At 32.4% G+C, this 27,323-nt stretch overlaps 3 protein-coding genes and 1 non-coding gene across 4 annotated transcripts; 1 reads left to right on the top strand and 3 right to left on the bottom strand.

Annotated features, from left to right (window-relative positions):
• Positions 1-4,501: 4,501 nt before the first annotated feature.
• Positions 4,502-4,581, bottom strand: TRNAL-UAG (transfer RNA leucine (anticodon UAG)). Its single transcript has one exon. It is a non-coding gene; the product is annotated as a tRNA-Leu (tRNA).
• A 2,978-nt stretch (positions 4,582-7,559) lies between these two features.
• Positions 7,560-10,122, top strand: LOC125830268 (probable xyloglucan endotransglucosylase/hydrolase protein 8). Its single transcript, XM_049509483.1, has 4 exons — positions 7,560-7,977; positions 8,522-8,622; positions 9,282-9,484; positions 9,658-10,122. The coding sequence occupies exons 1-4, from the start codon at positions 7,797-7,799 to the stop codon at positions 10,058-10,060; spliced, it is 888 nt and encodes a 295-aa protein (XP_049365440.1). The 5' UTR covers positions 7,560-7,796; the 3' UTR covers positions 10,061-10,122.
• Positions 10,123-13,275: 3,153 nt separating this feature from the next.
• LOC125830281 (protein translation factor SUI1 homolog 1) lies at positions 13,276-15,791 on the bottom strand. Its single transcript, XM_049509498.1, has 5 exons — positions 15,691-15,791; positions 14,677-14,764; positions 14,072-14,277; positions 13,505-13,558; positions 13,276-13,415 (listed from the first exon to the last, which is right to left on the bottom strand). The coding sequence occupies exons 2-5, from the start codon at positions 14,711-14,713 to the stop codon at positions 13,371-13,373; spliced, it is 342 nt and encodes a 113-aa protein (XP_049365455.1). The 5' UTR covers positions 14,714-14,764; positions 15,691-15,791; the 3' UTR covers positions 13,276-13,370.
• Positions 15,792-16,740: 949 nt separating this feature from the next.
• On the bottom strand, positions 16,741-26,934 carry LOC125830248 (tyrosyl-DNA phosphodiesterase 1). Its single transcript, XM_049509461.1, has 16 exons — positions 26,881-26,934; positions 26,488-26,673; positions 25,684-25,950; positions 25,397-25,561; positions 24,312-24,372; positions 24,005-24,081; positions 23,660-23,917; positions 21,658-21,747; positions 20,893-21,027; positions 20,626-20,775; positions 20,219-20,322; positions 18,361-18,414; positions 18,164-18,254; positions 17,432-17,509; positions 17,201-17,339; positions 16,741-16,993 (listed from the first exon to the last, which is right to left on the bottom strand). The coding sequence occupies exons 1-16, from the start codon at positions 26,917-26,919 to the stop codon at positions 16,926-16,928; spliced, it is 1,962 nt and encodes a 653-aa protein (XP_049365418.1). The 5' UTR covers positions 26,920-26,934; the 3' UTR covers positions 16,741-16,925.
• Positions 26,935-27,323: the final 389 nt, after the last annotated feature.

Raw genomic sequence — 27,323 nt, 5'->3', positions numbered from 1 at the left:
TAACATATCATTTAAATTTAACTTTATTTAAAAATCAATTAAAATTTACTTTATTAAATGATTAATCTTTTTATATTATTAATTATTTATATATATTGATTGCAGTTCCTTTTATATAATTAATAGGTGAGAGAAATAATATTAATGAGAGAGAATCAATTTGTAATTATCTATTACACCTTTTAAGAGATTTTTTAACTTATTCAAATAACTTTTATTTATTAATGACTATTGGGGCCTTTAATTTAAAAATAAATAAAAAATTTAGCACCGTATATTTTAACATGTAATTTTCTCTCTCTTTAATCTTTTTTTTTTTTTTTGCTTTTCTTGATGTTTTTTTTTTATTTTAAATTTTGATATTGTTTTTTTTAATCTGATTTTTTTAGAATTAAGAATTCTATATTTTGAAAATTTGATTTCGTTTTTTATTTTAATTAATCTAAAACTTGATTTTTGTTTTACTTAAGTTTTGAACTTGTTTTTGGTGTGTTTTTCTATATCTAAAATATTGTTTTGTTGGTGAAATAAGTATATTTAATTCTGAAATTTGTTGATATATATAGATAATATGAGATCATAAAATCTTTAATAAGGATTTCTTAAGTTTTAGCTTAAATATGATTAAAAAAATCACACTTGAATACGGAATATAAATTAAAGATAGAGGAAAATATAGAACTTGTATTAATTATTGCAGTTTAGACTTTTAATTACATGTTTTGATTTTTGGGTGATGTATATTTCTTTTGCTACAATTTCTGACAACAATATATAATATGCATTGTTTTACAACCAAATTTATTCTTCCTGGATTTATACCCGTTGGATACTAATTTTATACATTTTTATTTTTTGTCTTTGTTCTAAAATTTCAAGTTGGATACCAAGTGTATATAAATTAGATAAAACATTAACTTGTTTTAGATTGTCTAATTTGGATATATGTTGGATACCAATTGAATACAACATTAACTTGTTTAGGTTGTCTAATTTGATTGAAATCTCAACCACATGTCGATTTTTCAATTTTTCAATGGGATATCAATTCATTACTAAATTTATACAAATTGGATACAATATTAACTAGTTTTACGTTGGCTATTTCAGTTGAAATCTCAATTACATGTTGTTTTTCAATTTTACCACTGGGACGTCAGTTGGATACCAAATGTATACCAATTTCATACTAAGATTTGACTTAATTTTTCCAGTCAATATCAATCTCATACAAACATTACCTATTTTTTGGGTATACATTTGAAAAACACTGAATACACAAATGATTAACTAGCACACATAATAAACATTCTGAAATTATAATTCATTTACTTAAAAGACAAAATAAATCAAAACATGAGTTTGCCACAATAAAGCAACCAAATCAAAATAAAAATAAATTATGTCTTTTTTTCAGAAGGGTAATTTGAACATGTCTTCCTATTGTGTTCCTCCCGACGACATGTACTGCACATAATCTTAAACCTCTTGAACTTCACATCAACAAACCATTTACAAGTTGTGGTCTCCCTACAGTTCTTTTTGAACTAGGCAACAATAATTTCTGCTCCAACACTTTTTGAATTGCATATTTTTCTGTTTCATCATAAATTATTGTGTCAATATTATATCATACAAAAGTACAAATAACTTTTAGACATATGTTATATCAATATACAAATTTCATACCATTTTTATTCTTACAAAATTCATACAAAAGTAAAAATACATATGTTATTTTAAAACAATTTCATATGTTATTACATAATACAAAAGTAAAAACACATATGTTATATCAGTATACAAATTTCATACAATTCTTATTCACACATTTCTTACCTATTTCATGTCAAAAGTTATCAATTATTCATACCATGATCATGCCACTAGAATACCAAACTAATTCCAACTTAGAAATATTAATTGTCATTTCTTTAATAAACAGTATACCAAATTCATTACATTATTATTCTCAAAATTCATTACAATATAATGCCCAAAAAAAAATTCAATCAAACCAAAAATAGTACCAAAACATTATCGATTGTCATACATGCTTGGTAGTATAAGTATACAAATTCCAAAGAAAAAATTATCTTTTTTTTTTAACAAAAAATATACCAAAAAAAAGCGTCAGACAAATAATGAACAAATTCAATGTTCATACCAAAATATAACATTATACATTTTTAAAAAAACGCCATAATTCAAATTATTATACACAATAAAAAATCTGAAATCAGTATACAAATTTCATATAATTATTATGCACATTTTTCATACCTATTTCATGCCAAAATTATACCTATTTCATGACATAAGTCGTCACTTTTTCACAGCAGAATCATGCCACTATAATACCAAAATAATACCACTTTTAACTATTAATTGTCATTTATTAGACAAATAGTATACGAAATTCATTCAAATATAATTTTAAAATCGTGCCAACATGGTATAACCAATATACCAAATTCAAATAAATTTTATGTAATTTTTTAACCAGAAACATACAAAAAAATGAATGTTCAAACAAAAATCTATACCAATTTCAAACAAATTTTATGTAATTTCAAAAGTAAATATTCATACCAAAAACGCCATAATTAAAACTATTATTCAAAAACAAAATCTGAATATTTTTTTTTTCCAGAATCACTGTTAATAATTTTTTTGAACGTTTGGTTTGTATTACAATACAAATAAAAAATCGCAAAGAACACTAACCTGAAAGATCCCATCTACCACGATGTTTTATTAATACTAATAAAAAGTCATCCAGAAAATAAAGATTATTGAATAAAAACGAATATGAATTAGATCAGAGTGACAAGATTTCTGTAAAAAAATCGAAGAGAGAGAAACGTGGAAGAAAATGGATGAAATCAGAATTTTTAATTAATTTTAACAAATAAGAGTGAAATAAGGAAACTAAATATGCTTAATTAGTTTGAATTTCCTTAATTTATGCTAATTAATAATTATCTTCAATCAATTCAAATTTAATTAACACACTTATTTCCATTTTTTTTACCCCTTTTTTAAAAAAAATGATTTTTTTTTTATCTTTTTTTTTTTCAAAACAAATTTTTACAATTATTTAAAAAAAGCTTTTTTTTTAAGAAACTGTTACAACCTGAAATTTTTCATTGTTACAATTTGAAAGTTTAATTCTACTGCTATAACTTGAAAATATTAGTCTAATATATGTCATATATGAAATTTTCACTTCTAGAATTATTTACTATCTTTTTAATAGATTTTTGTTAGAATGAAATTACATTTTTACCCTTGATCGTCCTACATATTATTAATTTTTATCACACTTATTTCTTTTTAAGTATATTAATTAGAGCCAAATAAAGGTGAAAATAATTAATTAATAATGAATTTTTATATTAAAGTAGGCATTTTTTATAAGCATAATGAATAGAAAAAAATATTAAACATTAAATTAAAGTAATAGTTAAATAGAGTAATGAATAGATATTACAATAACTCACAAAAGAAAATAAAGTGAAGTAATAACGAAAATAAGTTAATGGTAATAACAAAAACAAAAGATGTTTCTAGTACTATTTAATTTTCTTGATATCATTCTTGGTAGATTTTTGTTAGTGTAAAATTACATTTTTACCCTTGATCATAATTCACTTAATATATAAAAAGATGTTTCTACAATTATTTACTATCTTTCTTAATAGATTTTTGTTAGAATGAAATTAAATTTTTACCCTTGGTCGTCCTACCACTTCACTCTTCTATATAATAATAGAAATATACAAAAATATACATTTTCTGATTATTATTATTTCTAGTGGTACCTACTTAAGTTAACTCAATTTCTGAATCGACAAATTACTTAACTACACTCTTTTATTTACCTTAATATCCATTTATCCCTACTTATTTCAAAAATCCCTTATTTACCTATGTATCCCGCATGTATCCCGTGCACAACGCTATGTATCCCGCTATGTGAAATGTATCAAACGCTATGTATCCCGTGCACAAAGCTATGTATCCCATGCACAACGCTATGTATCCCGCATGTATCCCGTGCATAACGCTATGTATCCCGCAAACATCATTTTTAAGAAATTTTTGGTAAATAAAAAATTAGAAGGGATAGGATGTTATTTAGTACTTATAATATGTGGTTCCTATAATTTATACTTTCTGAATTGTTAAGAGTTATCCACCAAAGGCTAAGAAGCCCAATTCTGATGTAGAGATCACAATAGCTAACAAAGCCCAAATGATCAATATCATGAATTAAGTAAAATTGATCGTCATTTCACTATAATATAGGCGAATTCAAAATTTAAAAGTTTCAAGTGCCATGCAAGATTTAAAAGTTTCGAGTGCCATGTTGGTTTGAAAAATAACACATGCAACATTTTGCATAAGTTGTGTCAATATTCACAGAGGAAAAGTAATATACAATGTTGTAATGGAGACATCTAGGTGTCATGAAACTTTTAAAAAAATACAAAAAAATTGACAGCTGTGGGATTTGAACCCACGCCCTTTCGGACCAGAGCCTAAATCTGGCGCCTTAGACCACTCGGCCAAACTGTCACATGTTTATATATTTTATTCTTGTTAGTATAGTACTAATTAACTCCAAGCTCCAAAAAACTCTAATTTAATCCACCACAGTTTTAGCGCAAACACACTTTTTTTTTTGGTTTCTTATTTAGTGTCTGATATTTATATTGATGCTCGATTAAATTCAAATTTGCATATTGCAGTAGATTATTTATAGAGTCGACACTCCCAACAAATTCTTTTCTACTTCTAAAAATCCAAACACAAAATATTTAATTATGAATTGAAGGATCTCAACAATACGCAAGTCAAATAACAAAGTTGAAAACAAAAAAAAGTCAAAGTAACAAAATAAAGTAATAACTCAACTTAATTCACATAACTTGCCAATTCTTTAGTTAATAACACTAACTTATTATAATCAATAATATAAAAGTGGCTAAGCAATTTACATCTAAGAAATAGTATGTGCATATGTTTTCCCAGACAATGCTTTACTGTCTCAAAGCTGTCCTCACATGGGGCATTTGCCTGTGTCAGCAGCGGAATTAAGATTTTATAAAAAGAAAATTAAAAAAGTTAAGCATCTATCATATATATATATACATCAAAATTAATATTAACTTTATATATAGTATAATTTTCTACAAAAAGAGGTTCGAGTAACATTACTTTATGATGATCAAGTAATAAAATCTAGAGAAAAATATACACTAATCAATCACGATTTTAATGAAAATGTGTACACAAAAATAACACGAGTTGATATCAGGTACATAAATATTGATTCATCTGAACTTATTAACTTTAAACTCAAATCTTATTAATGTGTTAAAAAATTATTTTCAATCCAACACATTACGATAAAATTTTGAACATAAATTCATAAAATTTAAATTTTGAATTAACGAAAAACACATGTTATTAATTATTATACATAGAGTAAATGGACGCATGAGCATGTCGGTCATCTTTATTCCTAGCAAACCAGCACCTCTTAGCTCTTCTCCCCAAAAATTATAATTTCTCTGCTTTTAATAATAAATAAAGGAGTTAAAAAATAAAGTAAGTTTGTTCTGTAATTATAGAGATCCAAAGTAATAAAGTCAAATGATTAAATATAAAGAATCCCCCTTAATTTATCTTACTGTCCCAATGACTTGTTCCCTTTGTTTTCTTTTGCCTTATTTTAAAAAATTAAATAAATTGTGGGGTCAAATATTATGTTTTTGGTTTTCCACTAGTGACTTTGCTTACAATACTTTCTTTGTTTGGTGCAAATGAATTAAGAAACTTCATATAGTCAGAGTTTAATTAGTTTGACATTGATAGTCTGTTTAGCTAAACTTTAAAAAAATTAAAAGTATAATTATTTTATTTAAAAAATATTTTTTAAAATTGAGTTGTTTGACCAAGCTTTTAGAGAAAATATGAGTGTTTTTGAGTCGTGGTAGAAACTGATTTTCTTTTTAGAAATTAAAAGAAATAGCTTTTTTCCCGAACCAGGTTTAGAACACTGCATGGGCCCATTCGGGGGTGGCGCTCCCAACATGATTTTCTCCATATCCAAGGCTCGAACTCGAAACCTCTGGTTAAGGGTGAAGCACTCCCACCAATGCACCACAACCCATGTTGGTTACTATTTTAATATAATCAAAAGTATTTTTTTCAAATTGATTAACTAAACACAAAATGTTGTTTACCAGAAGTACTTTTTTTTTTAAATCACTTCTAACAAGAAACACTTTTCAAAATTAGGAAAGATTTTAAGCACACATTACTAGACTTCTACTAAACACCTATCGTAATGATAAATGACTCATTTTGCTATGACTTTCTCTTGAATTCTCAAAAAATAATTTGACTGACAATCGTCTCCGTTATTTCCACCAAAAATTGCAATGAAATGATAAATACCCCATTCCTAATTCAAGATTTCACATTTGAATCCTAAAACTAAAATCATCATTGATAAGAATACGTTTTGTTTCAAAATGAGATATTCTAATGACATAAGTCAAGATAAATCAAATTTCAAAATGAATATCGATCGTCGATTAGAAAAAGGGTTGTATTGTTATTATTGGAGCAACAAACAAACCACTCAGTGTATTCTAGAGGACCAATTAAAAGAGCAAAATCCAGTTGTCAAATCCAACAAGTTTCTATTATTTATATTTATAAGACGAATCAAATAGAGTCATGTTCCCATATGCAGGCATCTTAGACCCCACATACATTTTTCTGTAACAAAAATTCAGTGAAGTCCATGGGGGCATTATGGTCATTTCGACCTCACTCATGTTTCTGGCAATTGGTTTCTCCAACTTGTCGGTCGTTTGGACTATATGTGATTGTGGGATCAATCCCTAAATTGCCCTTCTAAAAATTTAAACTTGTATTTGCCTCTTGAAAATGTATTTACTTTTGTAAAAAAGAAAAAAAAACCCTGTAACATGGTTTTTGTTTTGAGTTTTATTTGTCGTTCGATATCTGCTTTCGAATTTCGATTAATTTGAATATGTGTTGCCTAAGAACCATTTAAGAAGAAAATTATTTCTATCAATATTTTTTTCAATTACAGAGTTCAAAGTCAAAACCTTGTAGAGTTTTGGTATTCTCTTTTCCATTTTCCTTACTGGTCGAACATCACACAGATTTCCTTCTTTATATTATTATTATTATTATTATTACTTCCTTATTATCTTACTCTTAGATTTTAATATTATTCATTTTGTCTTTTGCTTCGGTTATCATATTATTTTTTGTCGCCATTACGATACTGATTTGATATGTTTTACTTATCCTAAGATCTATCGAAAACAACCTTATTAAGAATAAAATTGCATACATTTTATTATTTCAATCTTCACTTATGAAATTGTACTAAATATGTTATTGTTATTATTGAAGAAACTATTATTCTCAAAATAGGTAAACATAACTTTTTGGACAAACTTCAATGTCTCCTATTAAAAAGAGAGAATTTTTATCTTTATGTATATACTAAGGTTAAAGAAGTATAAACACTAGAAACAATCCAAAAGCAACAAACATGGGGAAAAAATCTCATTTCCATTTTTGCCCTTGACAGGACCAAAATTAGTGATCAATGTGCTGTACATCCTTTATTTTATTTATTTATATTTCTTCTCTAAAAGAATTCAAACTTATTAAGAAGCTGCACTTCTCAAGCTCTTCTTGTGAAGTTTTCCATTCAATTTTATTGTTTTTTTGGGGAGAAAATGGCTTCTTCAATAGCTCATTTTCTTGTACTTAGTGCAATAATTGTTGTACTTTTTTCATCAACACAAGCTGAAGTACAAGGTTCATTTGATGACAATTTTAGTAAAAGTTGTCCAGAAACTCATTTCAAGACTTCTGAAGATGGACAGATCTGGTATTTATCATTGGACAAAAAAGCAGGTAATTATAATTCAAGAATTTAGTTTTTTTTTTTTTCAATACCATATTCATAAATAAAAAAATTGACATTTGAATCTTTATGTTCTCACGAAAAATGTTCAACTAACCAACTTCTATGTGACATTGATGAGTTTTTTCTTTATATTGGTGATTGAAATTCAAGAGTTCAATGTTTTTCAATATATACCAATTTTCATTTTTTTTTGACATTTAAATCTTTATGTTCTGATGAAAAGTGTGTAGCTGATCATCTTTCGGTGATGTGACATTGATGAGTTTTTTTCTTTATATAGGTGATTGAAATTCAAGAATTTAATATTTTTAATACCATTTTCTTTTTTTTTTGAAGCTTTAAGTATTTATGTTTTGATAAAAAATGTTCAACTGACCACCTTCGATCCGTGTGACATTGATGATTTTTCTTTATACATGTGATTAGAATTCAAGAATTGGATTTTTCAAATACCATTTTTTTTACATTTGTATATTTATTATTTATGTTCTTGCAAAATTGATTGATGGTTTTTTTTTTTTTGATATGTAGGATGTGGATTTATGACCAAACAGAAATATAGATTTGGGTGGTTCAGCATGAAGTTGAAATTGGTGGGAGGTGACTCTGCTGGTGTTGTGACAGCGTACTATGTAAGTTGCACTTTTTTTTTTTACATATATTAAAAAGAATAGTTCAATATATAAAATATTTCACGTTCAGGCATGATTTTTAAAGTGTGATGTGTATAGTCTATTTTAGAGCAAATATTAATGACTGATTTCAATGCTCGAATTCATGACCTATTAATCTCACAGAAATTACTTTTTTAATTGCTTCAGCATCCCCCTCAAAAAGAATTTTTACATTACTAGTATATTTCAATTTATTTTAGTAATTACTAAATTGCTTTGTTTTCTAGATTACTAATCTCACATTTTATAAACAACTTTGGACATGTGTCAACTCTAGCAATCCAAATTAATATATATAACACAATGTAAATACTATTTCAGATTTTATTTGTGATATTACACTAAGTATGTTATATTGTAGTATGTTAAATGGAGATTTTAACAGTCTTTCTATCTTTACTAGATAGGGGGAAAATCTGCGTACCCATCACCCTTTTTAGATTCTACTTGTGAGATTACCTCGAGTATGTTATTGTAGACAGTCACTCTACCTTCACAAGGTAGGAATAAGATCTGCGTACTCACCTTCTTCTTCAGATCGCACTTATAGGATTATACTGAGTATATTATTATTGTTATTGTAATATGTTTAATATGGATTTTTGAATGAATTGTAGATGTGCACAGAAGATGGAGCAGGACCAACAAGAGATGAATTAGATTTTGAGTTCTTGGGAAATAGGACAGGTGAACCTTATCTTATTCAAACAAATGTGTACAAGAATGGAACTGGTAATCGTGAGATGAGACATGTTTTATGGTTTGACCCCACTGAGGATTTTCACACCTACTCAATTCTTTGGAATACTCACCAAATTGTGTAAGTACCTCTTTTCACTATATTAAATTACTCAAAAATTACAATCGCAGAGTTTGGTAGGATGGATGAGATCCTTTCACGTATAACAAGCTGTCTTAAGTACGAGCCATGAGAATGAAGAATCTAGATTTGTGAAATTTTTTCAAAAATAACCACTTTTCATACATGTACAGGTTTTTCGTGGATAGGGTACCAATAAGAGTGTACAAAAACGCGAATTACACAAACAATTTCTTCCCAAATGAGAAGCCAATGTACTTGTTTTCAAGTATATGGAATGCAGATGATTGGGCTACAAGAGGTGGTTTAGAGAAAACAAATTGGAAAAATCAACCATTTGTATCATCATACCAAGATTTTAATGTTGATGGCTGTCAATGGAAAGATCCATATCCATCTTGTGTTTCAACAACAACACAAAATTGGTGGGATCAATATGATTCTTGGCATTTATCAAGTGATCAAAAATTGGATTATGCTTGGGTACAAAGAAATCTTGTCATTTATGATTATTGTCAAGATACTGAAAGATTTCCAAAAAAGCCTGAGGAGTGTTGGTTAAATCCATGGGAATAATAAAATATTTCAACTTAGGTTATAAAAAAAATAAATTATGAGAGGAATTAAGGAGTATTTTGATTATTATTTTTTTGATGTTGAGTTACTTGAGTATATATATGCTTGTATGATTTTGTCATGCCTATATTGTATTATTGAATTGATTAATATATTATTGAAGCCTTCATATTTTTGGAATAGAAGTCTGGATATAAATTCGATCGAACTTAATTTTTTTTTTTATTGAATATGTATGTATTAAATTTATAACACAATTATCAACCTTAAAATTATTATTTTAAAATTCAGAATCAATAAATTTGAAGTTGTGACTCCGCTTTTATGTATGAGATATGGAGTCTTTGATGTCACACTCTTTCTTTTTTCAATTTGAATTTCTCGAGTTGAGTTCAAATCTCTTCATGTTGTTAATCAAAAATTTCGAATTTAAATCTTGAAAATTAAAGAATCTAGTGTACTCCTTTCATGAACTTATTGGGCGTTAATCTGAAATAGTCAAACTATTAAATTTCAAAAATCAAATACCTCCCACTTAAATAAATAAAAGTGAGATATTTAAGCATAAAAGTAAAAGTTTCTAAAAAATATTTTATTTCTTCATAGAAATTTTATTTGACATTGTTATTGGCTGGTGGAAGATCTAGTGTTCCAATACTTCACAATCTCCTCTGTACTTCTTCCAGGGATTCTTCCAGCTATAAGAGACCACCTAATAATAAATTAAAAGAAAAAAATGACAAAAAGAAGCATTCATTTCATCAAAATTTATATAATATACTTTTCTTTTAATTTGTTCTAAAAATAATAATTTATTTTCTTATTTATAATATTCATGTAGACACATCTTATGCTAAAGCATGTGGAGCAAAGTCCTCTTCAAAATATAATATTGAGAATGTTCTCAGAGCTTGAATCGAATTGGTAATGTCCTAACATTTTGAGAATGCTCTCAATAACACAGCTTGAATTGCATCGGTAATATCGTAATTGAGATGTGAGGGAGTATAATTTTGCCGTACATCAAGACAACAACAATATATCTGGTATAATTTCACAAACAAAGTCCAGGAGGATAATGTCTATACATAGCCTTAACCTTATCTTATCGAAAATAGAGAGACTGTTTTCAATTGAACTCGGGTAATTGTCGCTTATCAAGAGTACCTCTAAAATTAAACTTGTGTTTTTATGTTTATAATAACATTTCTATAAGACTAAAACTATAAAAATATATCATTTAAGGGTTAAAAAAATAAATAAATTAGAAAGCTTTCAAATAAGAAATTTATGAAGAAGTTAGAAACCTCTTGCCAAGCAAATTGTACATCCTGATTATCAAAGCTTCTTCATCTTCACTGAATTCAGTTTCAATTTCTTTCAATCTTTTTCCTGAAATTAAACAAACATGCTTAACGATACGAATAGTGAAAATTCATATAACTGATCTCAACTTTCTCGAGGATAAAATTACAAAACAATATACATAGAAAATAAAATCAAATTAAACCAATGAATTAGAGGTAAATAAATACCTTGAGAATCAGCACGAAAATAATCAGAGGAAGAAATTTTTTCTGAAGAATCTGACATATGAAAATTTAGAAAAAAACTAATACTAGTAGAGAATGAGAGTACCATTATTTATAGAGTTATACTCAACTTCAAATAATAATTTAGGCTACGTATCGGAGCGACACCTGAATCCTGCAATGCGTGAATCTGTATTTAATCGTACCTTACATCCTGATGGAAAATAGAAAATATATGTCAGGCTACGTATAGTCCGGTTTAAGACTTATTGTGTTTGTTATTCCTTTTTCCACGTCATGTTAATTAATTAACAATCAAGAGGTAGAGTCAGAATTTGAAGCTTATGAATTTGAAATTCTATTTTTTAAGTTAATGAGTTCTAAATTAATAATTTGTACACTTTCAAGTGATTTCTTAAAACAAATATAAGGTTTGAACTAAAATTATTAGGTTCGATCGAACTTGCATACTGTAGTTTCACCCCTGATTTACCTTCAACTTCCATAACGTTGTTGGATGACTTAAAATTAGAGGCGAATCTAGAATTTGAAATTTATGAATTCGAAATTCTAGTTTGTTACGATTTAGATCAAAGCTATTGAATTTAGCCGAACCCGTAAGCTAGCACTCCAACTCTATACTTAAAATAATTAAGTAAAACAGCACATTTATTTAGGAGAGGAAGGCGCTGACTGTTGAATGGTAGGTGATGAAAGAGATTAAGGGGTTGTTAGGTTCCTTTATTTGGAAAGTAAAAATTTAATTTGAATTCGATAGATAATAGATCTGACGTTCTACTTTTTTTATTATTTAAATATACTTTATTTATAACATGATTTAAATTCGTGATGTGCGTCTACGAGGCATGCACCCACGTTGTACTATCTTCATCCTTTACAAAAGTATATCTAGCTTTACGATCTCTACATGTTGTGACAAATACATCAATATTTTGATCAATCAAACATTGAAAAATTAGAAAATATTTTCCTCCCCATCAAACACACCCTAGTTTACATCACAAGTTTCAAAAGTCGTCTTCCTTCATTTTCTTCTTTGCTTGCTAGCCATTCTAACAAAATTTAGGTGTGTAACCGGTGATACAAGACAAATAGAGTGGCACTATACGAATGTTAATACGTTTCAAACAGAATGTCCTTTTTTTTTTGGCAATTTCAAAATTTCCACATCTTTTAAGACCATAAAATTAAAAGAACATATTGGTACATTCTACATATCTTTAGTTTAAGACCACAAGATTCAAACGTCTTTTTTACTCTCTTAAATTCTATACCTTCTGTTGCTCGAATGCGCATCGGATTCTCCAACAATGGTGCATTTTTACAGAATCCGACACGACTGCAGCATCGAAGGTGTAGAGTCCACACAACCAACCAAATAAATTGAAACGGACGAAGTAGTTAATACATTAAGCACCAACAAGAAGCTCATGAAATAAGCAAATGAATATTGATGGTATAAGTAAACTATATACAAAATGACAAATATTATAATGTTCATCCAAAATAGAATATAATGATCTTGTAAACTTTTGGGCAGATTCTCCATCTCCATCCAAAATACAACTTTTTATATATACTGATCATCAACAAGCTACTAATATACCAAGCTTCTGCTATATATATATATAGAGAGAAGAAAAAGTGTGTTAAAACTCGGGAAAAAAAACGTTGCTCGTAGCGCGCTTGATATAATGTGAACAAACTGGAAAGTTGCAATCACAAAATGTGCATCAATCCCCTTTCTTTGATTGTGTTTAGAAACCATGAATCTTGATGTTATCCTTCTTCACAATGCCAGCCTAAAAATCACAAAAAATACGAGAAATCAACGTTTTTTTAGATCATGTATATTGGATGTCGAGGAACGGGCAGAGGATATGAATTAAACCTGTATGAGAAAGGTTGACACATTCTTCCGCTGATCGCCCTGAAGTTGGATAACCTGTGTGAAATGAAACAATCAGTCGAGAACAAACAAGCTAGAAGGCGTTCATCCTGGGGCGCGTGTTTATGTGTTAAGAAATTCACTAAATTAAGTACAAGTAATTGATTTGGACCACAGTAAATCAAATAAGTTGTGGTAGAATCCTGAACTTGTACTCATAAAGTTCAAATCCTGGATTCGCCTCAGAATTTATCATTGCCTCCTTGTCCTCGAGGCTCTCAGGTCAAGTAGAGGTTTGCTATTGTAACATTTTCCACCCTGGTTGTATGTGAAAAAGAGTGAAGAACTAGTTTATATTTGGTCATAGGTTGGTGCACAGAACGAGAGTTGCCTTATACTAAACTTCTTTGTTCCTCAGTAGCTCAGAGACAAAGAAGAGCATCAATTATGTGAAAAAAGAGTGCCTACCTCGTTTTCATTTGATCATAGGTTGGTACAAAGAACAAGAGTCGTCTACCATAAGTCCTTTGTTCCAACGAGGATAAAGATAGAATAGAATCAGTTATTCACCTGTCCGAGTTCTGGATCTTGCACAACGGTACCATTGCAGCAGAACTCCTTCTTGAGGTCCTTGAGAATCTTGTTGTAGCTGAATTCTTTCTTTAGGCCTTGAACGGTAGTCAGACTTTTCCTTCCATTTCTCTGCTGAACTCGGATATGCACATACTCCTTCGCACCAGCGCCTGAGTTCTGAGCATTTGCATCAGCGAACGGATCTGTCCCACGATACAAGCCATGTTATTCCAATCAGTAATTACTCGAAAACAGAGAAATAAACGATTTTCGTCTGAGAAATGGAGAAAGGGAGGATTGTATAGACTAAATTGCATCAGCAAACACATTACTCCCTTTGTTTGTCTTTACTTTCCTTTATAGTCTATTTCAAAACGAATAACTCTTTCCTTTTCTCGCAACTCTTTAATTTCAACTTCTCCATATTGACATGTTTAAGACGACAAGATTAAACTTCTTTTAACTCTGTATCAAGTCAAAACCAGACAAATAAATTGAAACAGAGGGAATACAACATTGCTTCAGGAGCAATGACCAACTACGTACTCTTCTCTATGAAGCGGAAAAGAGAAATTGATAAACGAAGAATAGATACAACGTACCAAAGGTGGTAGGGACTTGGATATCGAGCTCAGACATGAACCTAGCTTTCAGAAGTACGACGAACAAACCTTGAATGCAAAATTCCAGCTGAAACGAAAACAAAAGAATGTAATTCACTTGCAAACTCATGGATATACATACAAACAGAATAACAGACTAATATTAACGCGAAAAAAAAGACAGAAAAGGTTCAGTTATTTGATGATTGCCTGTTTAGTTCATCGATTTCATTGCTTATTACAATCTGATTAAACACATTTAACCTTAAGAAACAAAAGCATCCAATTCGACTCGACTAAAGAGGGATGGTCGGGATCCCTCCACACTTAACAAGAGTTCTCATATCCTCGTCCTGGAAATGAAAAAAATCCTATTGGGAGCACTCCCATAAATGGACCCCGCAATGTCCAAATACGCTTTAGTCAAATTCCAATGCAGGTATCAAACACCAAGAGTGGAATTTTTTTTTAAAAAAGTGTACACAATAACCAATATAGCAATTCAGGGTCTGCATGAACCAAAAAAAATGATCACAAATAAAAGAACTAAACAAAATTTGTTGATAATACTCTAAAGTCTGAATAACAAGAATTACATTAAAGAACAGTTTTTTTTCTCTCTTTTTTTTTTAATTCTCATTCGATGTCCGGTATCCATAGCAGATTGACTAATCCGATTTCGTGGGGCATAAGGTACATAACATTAAAGAACAGCTGAAAAAAATAACACAATCTTGATTGAAAAATTAAACAACATTTTTTTTTGTGGTTCTCATTCTGTGTCCGATACCTACATTGTACCCGAACTAATCTGAATTAGCGCCGCATAGGACCCATACCATTAAAGAATAGATGAAAAAAAAGAAGGAAAAAACACAATCTTAATTGAAAAATTAAACAACATTTTTTTTTTGGGGTATAACGACTAATCTGAATTCGCGTTGCATAGCCTCATAACATTAAAGAAAAAACACAATCTTGATTTTAAAAAGTTGGAAATGGAGAAAAATTTACCTAACCAAAACAAGAAACAGAGATAGGGGTGGGTGGTGAAGAGATGAAACTGGAAATCTTGAGAATTTTAATTTTTTTTTTTGTAAATTGTATGAAAATGTTAAGGAAAAAAAATGAAATGTGAGCGTATAAATAGAGAAAATGTATATAGTAAAAAAAAACAATATTTCAACTTTTGTATTGATCCACACATTTGGACTTTTGTTGGAATTTCAGGTGCCAAAATTATCTTTCAGTTATTACCAGATATTGATGTTTATTAGGACCCGAACATGGTGGCCAACCTAAAATTTAATTACCGTATAATTTAGATTCACATCGCGTAAGAATCGTTTTTGAGAAAAATAGTGTCACCACATAAGTATTGTCGGATTAATAAAATTTACCTTAGTCACAAGTTATACCGGGCAGTGGTATAAATATGACATAATACATAAATATGTCCATTGATTTGTAATACAAATAAGTTGCCATGTAGGATGAGTATATCTCACGTGAATCGTCATGTAGGATACATATGTTTGCATGTTCAACTGTATACAAATTTAAGTATCTACTTATGCACACCCAAAGTTGGAAGACATAAATGTCAACTGACATCAAGTTAAAGGGCACGTTAATGTATTATATCTTAATTGCGTCCTACCTACCCTCCGACACGCTTCATCTTCACCTCCAACCTTCGTAGAAACATCCCCCATGCCACAACCCCACCTCCCATAATATTTTTCTGAGTAAGATATAAATATTTGTAGGGTAGTGTTTTTTTACCTATGTACCCCACATGTAAAAAATCCACTTATTTTCCTGAAAAATATTTTCCATCGTACCAAACACTATATGGAAAACCAGCTGATAAATGGCATCAACATTCTAGAGATACATTGCTAAGAAATTATACAGAAGCAAGGATAAATGTAGTGCCAACTGATGAAAAAGTCCATCAATTTCTATGGAAAAAACAGCTCATAAATGGTATCAACATTCTAAAGATTCATATGCCTAAGAATATACACAGAAGCAAGAACTCCAATCTAGAGCCAACTGATGAAAAAAATCATCAATTTATATGGAAAAACCAGCTCATAAATGGTACCAACATTCTAAAGGTTCATGCCTAAATATATACAGAATCAAGAACTCTAATCTAGTGTCAATCGTTTATTAACGTTTCACCTAACACATCGATCCCATCATTCGAAACATCAGGAGCCCTGGTTGGTGTATAGCTTTACTTATCTCGGCCAAACTTGTCCATATATGTCTTTCTTGGTATATCGACGATCCCATGACCAAGGAATATCTGCATTCAACGAAAAAATGCAGTGAGCTTGATGTTATTCAGAGAGCAGTAAACTGTCAAACCTCTTAATAACAACATCGTTTGAATATTTTTTAGCTGCTATAACGAAATGTTGCTATACAGAACATATAATATAATATAACATAAAAAAATTAGTTCGAAAGAAAACACGACTGTTGTAATGAGATTTTGTTATAGAGCTAAGACCTTCAGGGGAATATGGCTTTGGAGGAAGCTCGTAAGGCACCGGCAACTTGATTACTTCAGAAGAATCATCATTTCCCTTTCCCTGCCAAGCTAGAGTTACCAGCTTTATCTTTTTCCCTTCGTGCATGCTAGTCTCGTCCTGTAAATCCAAAGAAATAAAAACCGGGCCATACATATCAAAGTTAATAAAGCATAAACTTAACATGAAAAAAACCTAGATGATTGTTGTACCTCTGATGGATAACCATTATTTGTACAAGAAAAACCACAGCCGCGTTTAACAGAAGATGGCAAAAAGAGCACCCCTAGCTGCCAAGGACAAAGATAAGTTACAATCACAATGTCATTTTAGAAGTTCAAGTCAAGATGAAATCTAAAGGATAAACAAGATATCAATGTTAATCCTCTTTTTTTTTTTTTTTTTTACAATAATGGTGTCCAGACCAGCTTGCGCGCATCTCGACTTATTCTACTGGATACATGTCACCTCCCACCAACAATAGGTACCAAGTAATTTTGTCCACCGAGACGAGGATAAGACAGATGGGAAGAAATCACTTAGTGTTTTTGTCTCCTCTAAGAAGATATCAATGTAAATCCAGGAAAACTAATACAGGTAAAAGATTGATTCAGCTTTTGGGAAATGGGTAAAGGTGGGTTATTCTACGTGTCTGCATACGTGGCAGTGGTCTATAGCAGGATTGATTAAAATAGACATGTGGAGGGCTGTTGCCTGTTAGTTAAGAAGGGGGCAAACTTGTCTCAAATCATAATGGCAAGTGCCTTTTTGTTGGCGAAGTGTAACTAGCAAGTGTATTTTTGTTGGTGAAGTGTAACATGAGGCAAAAGTAGCAATAGTTAATAGTTCAGGTGCAAATTTGGATCTTTTCACCAAGTTTCTTCAGTCTCTGTGTCAGTTTGTTATCTTGGATGCTTCTAGTCTCCAGAGAGGAACAAAAATACCTCGTAGGAACGAATCATCAACTGAGAATTATTTTTCTGAAGAGTGCCCCAGGCAGCTTTGCTGAGGTTTGATGAAGTAAGCAAGAACCACCTGTTTTTCCAGAGGAAAAAAACAAATATTAACAAAAGCAATCATCCAACATTAGTGGGAAATCAAATCTTAAGAAAAACAAAGAACAGAGTCTTGGAAGTCTTACGCTAACGATTGACCGGTGTAACGTAGAAACGTCTTAATATGAGGCATTGCACGGCTGAAGATTTGAAGAACAAAAGGTAAGTGTCCTTTCTCAAGAAAATCAATGAAAACAGGAGCTAAAAAAGAAGGAAAATCTGATTTGCAACTAGATTCATCAGCAGTTAAAATTGATCAGTGTATATCAGCAAAGCTCATGCAATATTCAGACGGAAATTTCTGTCATCAAGTCAGAAATGAAGAAAATCCTTTCTTTGTTCTCAAGAGTTATCAAAGGTAGAAAGGATCTTTAAGCGCACCGCGCAAATATAGCATGAGCTTTGATGAAGAAAGGCACAAATGGAGAAAAAAAAACAAATATGTATGTGTAATCCGAGACAAATAATTATAAGCATGAATAACAAAAAAAAGGACAGAAATTGGAAAAAGAAAATACGATAAAGTGAAATGTTAATTGTTCATATGCTCTTTGGCAAGGAAAAGTATGTCTTAGAGCCTACACTGAAGCATCCGCTAAGCGACACAAAGCGCTCAACATGTTTTGAGCCTCGCTTCATTAGTTAAGCACGCCTTTGACAACATTGTTTGTTCCAATGGGTCAGAGTTGAACAATTTTTATGCAGACACATTAGAGCTTCACTAGAACTACATATTGAATATATTTCTTTTAATGCACTTTGTAGTGGGAATAGATAAAAACAGATTTTTGGAATTTTATGCATGCAAGTATGCAAGTACATCTGCATTTTCACAAGAAGCAGTGATCGTACATCCGCTTCACAATGAGCCTCCTTTGTACATTGTTATGCCACTCAGAATATGGAACAATTACCACATCATTGTACAAGATATATATTTTATGAGTTTATAACAGTCACTTAGAAATTTATTCAGCAACGCATACAGCCGAACTAGGATAAAAGTAGCAACTGTATGCATTAGCATTTTTTGATCAGGCAACAGCATGCATAAACTTTGACTCTTACCACTAGAAACCCTACCAGAAAGGACGCGAGTTACAGAGTCTTCCATTGCCACTAGAGACAAGTTTATGAAAGGTTAGCGCTACTGTGACTGCCTTTATTGCCACCACAAGAGAAACATACAAAAGTATAAGCACTCTTCACCACTGTCACTACTTTGCTCCCTATTTTGTCTCCTTGTACAGTTTTGGGCAATGCCACCTCATGAGCTAGTTTTTGGGGTTGAGTTAGGTCCCATATCCATTTCTTAACTTAGAACCAAGGATTTGAGTCCCTACTCTTAGAAATATTCTCTTCTAGAAATTCTGTAACTTTCTTTTTTGAGCTAATTTGTCTTTTTTTGAGAAAGTTCTTTCACTTTCTCTATTCCGAAATATTTTTAAAAAAGTTGCTTGTTATTGTATGTCCCCATCTTGCACCCCCATGTAACGTTGTCCACGTACCAGTTGGCACGCCTGAGGGGGTGGGGGTGGGGTGGGGGGTGTTAGTGTAGCACATTGCAACATTGGTGAAGGGATGGGTTGTTTTGCGCCTTATATGATCTTGGGCAATCAATTTCTTCCCATTTGGCAATCCCAAAAACCTTAGGAAGGTCATTAAAAAGAAAAAAGAAGAGAACTCGTGTGGTAATTCAAGTATAAAACTACTTAACATGACTATGTCTGATTTCTATGATTATGAATTTCTGATACATAAGTGATTACTTCAGTAATAGTCCACAGTGCTTCTATTGGAAAACTCTAGAGGTAAAGGCCCTAAGTGATGCATCATCCATAGGTTTAGGAATTTAAGAGAGGAATGCACAGGTTTCAAAGGATTCCAGAATATTGCAATGAAACTAATATTTCGGAAATTCAAAACTTTAGAAGGCTACTATACCAACGACCAGTGTGGTTAGCTTTCCATCTAGCCCAATATTTCTTCAGAAATTCTTTCTCCACGTTCTTTGATGGGCCGGGAATGGCACTTCCAGCTGCATATCCCTAGAAAATGAAGCAAGATGCACTAAAATTCATTCAGTAGATCAAAGGAGGAGTCAGATTTCACTTATGAAGATCAGCAAGCATCTAGAATAGCAAGCGAATGAGACCACGCACTAAAAATTTCACTGTAACTTGTCAGGATTTTCAATCACATCTATTGCAAATGTCAACTGAATAAAAACGATTTATTAAAGTATGGTCTTAAGTCAATGCCGCTAATAGGCGGCGGATTATCCTTATGTTTGACATCCATAGTCAGGTTAGTGATCCACTAATAATCTAATAGGACTTGTTCAATATTACCTCCAAAGAACATCTAACATCTTCTACATTGGGCCATACTATCATTGGCTCCCCAATGCCCAGAGGTTTTTTATCGTCTGTAACTCCCGCCGACATTGAAGAGGCAAACTCTGTCATCCATTTCTCATCCAAAGAGCCTAGGGAGGAGAACTGCAGGAGGCAATTGAAGGCACAGATGTTAATGATATTTGATAATGCAGGTGTAATATAGAAACATCTGGTGAAAGAATCCTTGGAGCTGAATGAAACTCAAAAAGATACTGATACCTGGTATATAAGAGGAGACTTCTGAAATTCTTTGCTAAAAGTACATTCCTGAAGAATAGTACGTAACTTCATATGTCCCCACTTCCTCAAACTAGAACCTGAATGATATCCAGGCACAGATGCAATTAGCCTGACCTGGAATTGGAGAAATGACAACTTAAGGTCATTTTATCACACTGCACCTTAAATGGTATCACAAACAGTTCGCCCCACAGAGTTCTCTAAAATTCCAAGCAACAATTTATACTTCTTATCACCTCCGCCTCAACATGGGTACAAAAATCTTAACCATAGAATCAGACACCATGATAAATAGTGAAAGAGGACATAATACCTATGTTGCTCGGACACTCCAAAAATGGTGTTGCACTCGTGTCGGATCCTCTAAAAATTTACTACTTTTGGAAGATCCGACATGCACCCGGGGGTATTTTTGAAGAGCAAACATGTGCAAGCAAATTTTTCACCAAACAAAGACGAGCTAGTTTCAAAATGTGACATTGAAATGCCATGTTTGTTAGCTCTATTTTACTTTTTATTTCATCCTTTCTTTTTCTCCTTTTTAGTGGTGAGGGCTTCCTATGAGCTGTAACTGAAAAGAGAGCGGACAGTAAAGAAATGAAAATTTATGTCCTGGGAGTCTGTAAAACCTCAGGCACCACATTGTCTGAATACTGAATTATCACGTACATTGTGGGCAAAAAGGAGATATAGTTTCAGCTAGGGTGACAAAAGATTATTACAGTAGAAGAAATGAGCAAATACCGATGCGCTACTGTAATCAAATTTCTTGAAGAATGAGGAGTTGATCTTGCAGCTTCCAAAGGCTGGTATATTAACAGTAAATTCCGGCCACTGCAGAAAGATTTAACAGAATTAAACATGTTAAAGGAAAAAGGAAATATTCCGACAGTAGAGGGTGACTAATAAAAAGGGAAAAAGGCTAAACGCCATCAGATGCAGACACCAAGAAACTGTGAAGCTCCTTGGTCCTGATTTACTGCATAACAAGGCAAAGTTTCCTCTAAAATAGCATGTTGTGCAGCATCTACAGATACATATAGTCATAGCTCTCCACATAGAGTGGAACAATGTCAATATTCTATATTGCAAAAACAAATCATTGTACTAATTCCTTGTTTAAGTTCCAGGGTAAGCAAATTCACACTTCAATCTGTATGGTTCCTTGAAATAAGCTTTACAAAAGGGTACAATTCTTGATGGTGGAAAATAATAGTAGTATAATGGTGACCCAGTTATTGCAATTTACACAAAAAGTTGTATAAAAGATAAAACCTTATCAAAAAGAGAGTTAATTCTCACACATTCCTCTTTGTAAGCCTATAGTTTTGGTGACCATGAAGATTGTTAAACAAATGAAAAGTCAATAATATGTCTTCATTCTTCAATGTTAGTTTGCTGCCTGAAGGTGCTTCATATCCACAATAGTGAAAGCACATTTGTTTCATTTTCATACCTTCCTCTTTTATGTCTCTATTTTCATGAGTATGAAGATTGGCAACTAATGAAAAGCCAATGATGTTTCTTCAATGTTAGTCTGCCAATCAAGAAGGAAGCCTACAAATCAAGTGCAGAAAGATAATGGTTCACGAGGCAGATGTGGAAGTAAGGATTGACACACAAGTCGTCTCCAAGAGAGGAAGTTTCAAGTATCGTAGGTCAATAAGTCAAGGAAATGGAGAGATTGACGATGATATTACACATCAAATTGGAGCAGGATGGATGATATAGAGGCTTGCATCCAGTGTCTTGTGTAAAAGGAATGTGCCACCAAGACTTAAAGGTAAGTCTTATAAAGAAGTTGTTAGACCAGATATGTTGTATGGGACAAAGTGTTGGTCAGTCAAGAACTCGCACGTCTAGAAGATGAAAGTAGCATAAAGAAGGATGTTTAGATAGATGTGTGGGCATACTAGGAGAGACAAGATTAAGAACGAAGATATTCGAGACAAGGTGGGAGTGGCCAACATTGTGGGCAAGATGAGGGGGACGAGACTGAGATGGTTCGGAAATGTGAAGAGGAGATGGATAGATGTCCTGAGGCAGTGAAGAAGTGTGAGAGGTTGGCTATGACGGGTATGAGAAGAGGTAGAGGTAGCCCGAAAAAGTATTGGGGAGAGATGATTAGACAGGACAAAGGACATGACCCTAGATAGGAGGATATGTGAGGATTAGGGTAGAAGATTAGTAGGTAGTTGAGAGTTGCCTAGTTTTCCTTATCAAGATCATTATTATTACTCTCATACTATCTTAGTCTTTGAATTTATTATTACCTACTGCTTCCTAGTCCCCGGAAACAACCTCTCTACCTATGTAAGGTACGGGTAGGTCTACGTACATTCTACCCTCCTCAAACCTCATTTGTGGGATTTCACCAGGTATGTTGCTGTTGTTCCTAGTCCTATTTATGGTATTATTTGTTGTGACTATTGTTCTTTTCTCCTTTATTTTCATCATGGCTTCTTCATCACTATATTTTATTTTCATATTGTTTCTGCAATGCTTTACTTAAACCGAGAGTCCATTGGAAACAACCGTTCTACCTTCACAAGATAGGGGTAAGGCTGCATACACACCACCCTCCCTAGACCTGGATTACACTAGGTATGTTATTGATGTATCAAGTGTGAGGAAGATGACTAAAATAATTTAGGTGTATTCAAATTAAATAAAATTTTAAAACATCAAAAGTTCTTTTGATGCAATGTAAAGTTGTTCTTGATTTTGGGTTTGAATTCATTTATACCTTTAACGCGCTTAGATAATCAACCAAATCATTTTCAAATCCACCATCCTTGCCCAAATTGTTCTGATCCTTCCAGGGGAAATCTTGCATCCACAATCCCTGGCTTTTGTTATTCCAATCAATAGAGATCAAGTTTGCAGTATGTACAATAACTCTAACTCCTGTTGGATAGACAAGAAGCATGGCTTTTGAATGGTGTGTTCCATATGCAATCGGTAAAGAAGGTTTGTGCAGAATCCAATTCGCAAGCTTGCTTCTCTGTAAAGGAAGAAAACAATGAAGTAGAAATTTAATCCAAGAGAAGCTTCAATAACATCAGACTCTCGTAACTTAAAAAATGTTAACCTTCATGTACTCCATGGTACCATCACCTTCTCCATGAATGACGAGAACATTAGGAATCCGTTTTAGAGTTGGACATGCTGCATTAGAAAGGACCATGGAATCAGTCTTCAGACAGAAAAAAAGATTAACTTAGTTCATAAAAGCAAATAAACTTGTACAGAGTATCTAACAAACAATGGCAACAACAAATAAGTTGGGAAACCGCCTCATTGGACAATCCAAGACGTCGAAGAACATAAATAATAGGAGAAACAGACAGTGTTAACAAAATAAAAAACTAAAGATAAGGCAAAATGACAGAACTCACCAGAAAGTAGCCAATCCATATCCACCATGTAATTCGAGAGGATAGCTACAAGCACATTCCCCTATGATAAATAGGAGCCAATGTCAAGCCACCAACACAAACGTAAACATTATACAACAATTACAAGTACATATATAGAAAGATTTATCAATTATCATATGGTAAACGGACCTTGGATTTAACTCAACTCCAAAAGCTAGAGTGTGAGGTGAAAAAATCTCAAAAGACAGCAATATGAAGAGACATCAGTCCATTCCCCCAACCAATGTGAGACATTCTAAGAGCGTGGATAATATTACATGAGAAGCAAGATTGGGTGAACCAAGAATAGGGATGGTCTGACCCTAACCATGTAAGGGAAATGGACCTTGGAACTAACTCAACCCCAAAAGGTACCTCATGTGATGAGGATTGCCTAATACTCCCTCTGTTTCAATTTGTTTGTCTAACTTTCCTATTTAGTCCGTTTCAAAAAAATGTCTCTTTCCTTTTTTGGCAATTCTTTAATTCTAACTTTCCACGTGGCGTGTTTAAAACCACAAGATTAAAGGGAAATTTGGTACATTCTACATATCTTAAGACCATATTCAAAAAATCTTTTTCACTTTCTTAAATTCTGTGCAAAAGTCAAAACCAACGCAAACAAATTGAAACGGAGAGAGTACCATGTAAAAAGACAACTACCTATTTCCTCACCCATTGTGGGACATTTTACCTAGTAATAACTATCTATAGGACACATTGGTACACAGTGAGAATTTGGAACCAGTTAAACGACTTAGGTCTAAAGTCTTTGCTGCCATATAGCTTCTATACACTTAATATTGTAGAAGAGTATTGGATGAATATATACAAGAGTCCTTCATCAAAAATAAATATATGCAAGAATCTAAATCTCAGAAAAGAAAGGATAGGATCACGAGTTCACTAGGGAAGCATCAGTTCAGGGAATTCAGAAGCAAACTTGACGTCACATCTTCTTTTGCCCCTTCACTGATTCATGACCAGTAATGCATCTATCTAGGAGGACCAACATCTCATCCAAACAGAACCAATCCCAAAACAGCCACAATGCATAACTCTACCTGAATAACATCACTAATAGAAACAGCTTCTGAATTTGCCCATGCTGGAAGCTCACGCACTCTCATCAATCTGAATGTGAGGGGCAACTTGTGTTTGGGAACCCTAAACTGACGTATTGCCTCTGCAGAACTATTTGTTTCTTGGCCATTGTTGTGCAACATATTCTGTAAGCCAAAGATTTAACAAGCAATAAAAGTTCAAACTTTTTCCGTACACATTTTTCCCAACAACGTGTTAAAAGATTCTATCTATTCAGAGACAAAAGGGGAAACAAGGAAACCCATACCATTTCTGAAGCTTCCTCTTGACAGACTTCTCGAGCTTTCTTCTTGCCATGCATCTGGCCTTTGTCAGTAATGCTTTCTTCACTGAAAGGCCTTTTTTGTTTGTTACCTGGTGAAGTTTCATCCTTACGAGCTGTGCTAACATACTTAAATAGGTAATGCCCAGGTATCAACTCTATGATATCACCACTTCCGAGTTTCCACCTCTCTCTAGACAAAAGCTTCTTTCTCTCACCCTTTGATCTTATAACAACTGGATTTGTTCCTTCCTGCAATCCAGTCCCATGTTTATTCCAAAGAAAAGACTTCAACGGGAAATTAAGAAGCAAGGACACCAGCATACTTTTACATTTGTAAATAAGTTGAAATGCTATCACAAGGTGTAGAAAGAACTCATGCATTTAACAAGCAATGTATACATGAATTTACGAACCAAACTTTCAAGAATTGCCACCAATCCATCCAATCACTCGGTATACAAGCACAGGAAACTAAGCAGAAAATTCATCACCAAAGCTGCAGACTGAAAACAAGCATACTGCCGAGAATCCTAGTATCCACAAGTTACAAAAGGATAATCCACAATAAACACACACACATGGGGGTGTGTTTGTGTACATCTGTGTATGCATGTTATTAACTAGGACGAATCATCCAAATACTGAATTCAGCCAGAATAGAGCTCATAGACAGCTGACCCAACTAATTTGAGATTGAGTCATCGTCGAATGATTGATTGATATGTTTAAACAATCAATAATACATGAACATGACCATGAAGAAAGGAAAAAGGTGCAGAGAAGTACCACAACAACATCAGCAGAGCCAGTGCAGGTAGCAGTGATAGTAAGATGCTTGCGGCTCAGCCTCTTATCAGTAACTGGAATGCAATCCCGGCCAACACAATTAGGACCTTCTGAAAGTGGAATCTTGGGTATGGAACTTTTCCCATCCTCTTCCAAATTATCACTTAGAGGCACCAAAAATCCAACCTTTATGAATCAAACACAAATCAAATCAGTGCAAGAACTAGAAAAAACACACAAAAAGAAAAAACTAAACTCATGCTACTAATATATATGGTACCAACTAAGTTGAGACATGTTTATTCTGCAGTATTGCATAAGTTTCTGATTAAGAAGATCACTAGTTATACACGACTTCAAAATTTGTTTGTTAAAAGTAAACTAAATTAGAACCTTCATCAAGTGGAATCTTCGGAATGGAATTATTCTCATCCCTTTCCAAATTATCACTTAGAGGCACCAAAAATCCAACCTTATTTACAACAACATACCGAATGTAGTTCCACACAGTGGGGTTTGGGGAGGATAGAATGTACGCAGACCTTACCTCTACCTCAAAAAGCCAACCTTATTTACAAAAACATACCCAATGCAGTCCCACACATTGGGTCCGGGGAGGATAGAGTGTACGCAGACCTCACTTCTACCTCAAAAATCCAACCTTATTTACAAAAACATACCCAATGCAGTCCCAGGGGTCTGGGGAGAATAGAGTGTACGCAGACCTCACCTCTACCTCAAAAATCCAACCTTATTTACAAAAACATACCCAATGCAGTCCCACACATTGGAGTCCAGGGAGGATAGAGTGTACACAGACCTCACTTCTACCTCAA

This window comes from Solanum verrucosum, unplaced genomic scaffold (genome assembly GCF_900185275.1).
Source record: "Solanum verrucosum unplaced genomic scaffold, falcon-dt-bn FXZP01000072.1, whole genome shotgun sequence".
Taxonomy (NCBI): Eukaryota; Viridiplantae; Streptophyta; class Magnoliopsida; order Solanales; family Solanaceae; genus Solanum; species Solanum verrucosum.
This window is presented reverse-complemented; position numbering and strand designations above follow the sequence as displayed.